Source organism: Mus caroli, chromosome 8 (genome assembly GCF_900094665.2).
Source record: "Mus caroli chromosome 8, CAROLI_EIJ_v1.1, whole genome shotgun sequence".
Lineage (NCBI taxonomy): Eukaryota > Metazoa > Chordata > Mammalia > Rodentia > Muridae > Mus > Mus caroli.
This window is the reverse complement of record NC_034577.1, coordinates 12,327,624-12,329,614: the sequence shown is the minus strand read 5'-3', so window position 1 is coordinate 12,329,614 and position 1,991 is coordinate 12,327,624. Positions and strand designations below refer to the sequence as shown.

The window sequence follows — 1,991 nt, the reverse complement described above, 5'->3', positions numbered from 1 at the left end:
TTGGGTTCCTGACAGTACAGAAGTATCTCTGAGGAGGCCAGTGTGCACTGGTCTTTCTAGATCAGCCCTGTATTCTTTCTGCACACTTGGCCCTATTGGGAAACTGGCTATGCAGCCTCTGCTATAACGTTGAACTTACTCCTCTCATGGCCCCATCTCTTTCCCAGGGATGGTCCTGACCAGAACTCGCCTCAGCTTGGGGTCTTCAGTGGAAACACTGCCCTTGAGACGGCCTACAGCTCCACCAACCAGGTCCTGCTCAAATTCCACAGCGATTTCTCCAATGGAGGCTTCTTTGTCCTCAATTTCCATGGTCAGTTTGTTTCCACTTCAATGGCTGTGGCATAGAGTCCCAGGAAAGCTTCCTACCCTATATACATACTTTATCTCCAGCTGTTGGATTGTCCCACATGTCCACCAGAGTGTCCTAGAAACCTTTGGTGGTAGGAAGTATCTCTGCTGTCAGTTCATTTCATCAGGTCATGTTGGTAGATACCTGAGGTTCATTCCTATGTAGACGGAAGAGAGATCCTGTTGTAGACACCATTGTGATGCACGTGGCTTATATGCAGGCTTGTGTGTGCCTGACTCTAAAGAAATGTCATAGTAACCATCATATGATGACCTCATGATGTCTTTGATAGCAGAAGGGGCAAGGTCGCCAGCCCCTTGTCTCCTATGATCCCAAAATGTTACTCAGGACAAGAGAGAGATGAGCTTATCTATGCTAAACAGTGTGTGGTAGGATGATTTCAGTGAAGCCTTCCAAAGTGGGGAGGATAGGTGTCATAGTAACTGCATGATTGTCAGGCATATAATAGCCAGAGAGAGTCATTGGAGACAGTGATTTACACATGCACGTGGCCTTGTCATTTGATCATTCAGGAAAGTTAGTTAACCACAGCTGTTATCTTTTTTCATAAACATACTACAGCATTTCAGCTGAAGAGGTGCCCGCCTCCCCCAGCAGTGCCANAGGCTGACCTGNTTACAGAAGATGAGGACTTTGAAATAGGTAATGTATCTCCATTTGGCTTCACTCCACATTATGGGCTCTGGCTTCTTACAGCTTCTGCTGATACAGACTTTAGGCAAACNATAAGCAGAAACTGTCCCCACACATTGTAGAACCTCNCATAGAGACTATGGAGCAAGCTACTTACTTTCTTAGTTTAGGTTTTGCTCTTGACATTTTCAGACTTTTGCTCTATGGAATTATTGCTATTTTAAAATTTTCAGAACCTGACTTAGACTGCACTTGGCTGTAAATAACGACCTTCAGATTAAAAGTCATGTAGAATGTACGTAATGATAATATTTAGAAATGTTACCACTGCTTTGTTATTAACCATGATCTTATTCATTAGTTATCTGGTCCTCATCAGGTCCTGTTTGGGAAACAGCCACAGAATGCATTGGCAGTGTAATTATGAGAACCCCATCATTTCTCAATCTCTATCACAAAATCTTATTCCTGTCGTTACACTGTGTTGCAGAATGCTAGTCAAAATACATGACCTAGTCCCTGTTCTACTCAAGATGGCTAAGCCAATTGGAACAAGGTGTTTCCCTGACAGGATCANGGGCAAGCAATGTTGGTTTACTGAAACCTTTCTTTCTTTCCATTCTAAGCCTTGCTTAGATCCCAGGCAACTATGGAACTTCCATTTATTTAGCAAGGCATTTGAAAAGTGGGACAAAGGCTTAAATTGGTCAAGGAACAGCTACATATGGCCTTCTTTTAGGTTTTATAAACAAAGAACTGAAAACAGCATTTTAGAGATACACATAAAGCGAATGCAGACCCTCTNAAATGGTCTCCTCGTTGGCATGGTTTATTGAGTAGTCATAAATAATTGGCACAGTCGCAGCAGTCAAACATTCTGAAAATGTAGATTCCAGGGTATTGGGTTTATTCTTTCAGGGGACTTCGTGAAGTACCAGTGCCATCCAGGGTACACACTGTTGGGAAGCGACACCCTGACATGCAA

At 43.2% G+C, this 1,991-nt stretch overlaps 1 protein-coding gene across 1 annotated transcript in view; it reads left to right on the top strand.

Annotated features, from left to right (window-relative positions):
- The window catches only part of Csmd1 (CUB and Sushi multiple domains 1), a 1,596,626-nt gene that overhangs the window by 1,495,819 nt on the left and 98,816 nt on the right, over window positions 1-1,991 (top strand). The window contains exons 42-44 of the mRNA XM_029480674.1: window positions 61-313; window positions 935-1,015; window positions 1,925-1,987. Of these exons, the coding sequence (XP_029336534.1) occupies window positions 61-313; window positions 935-1,015; window positions 1,925-1,987 (397 nt within the window). The remainder of the gene's footprint in view (window positions 1-60; window positions 314-934; window positions 1,016-1,924; window positions 1,988-1,991) is intronic.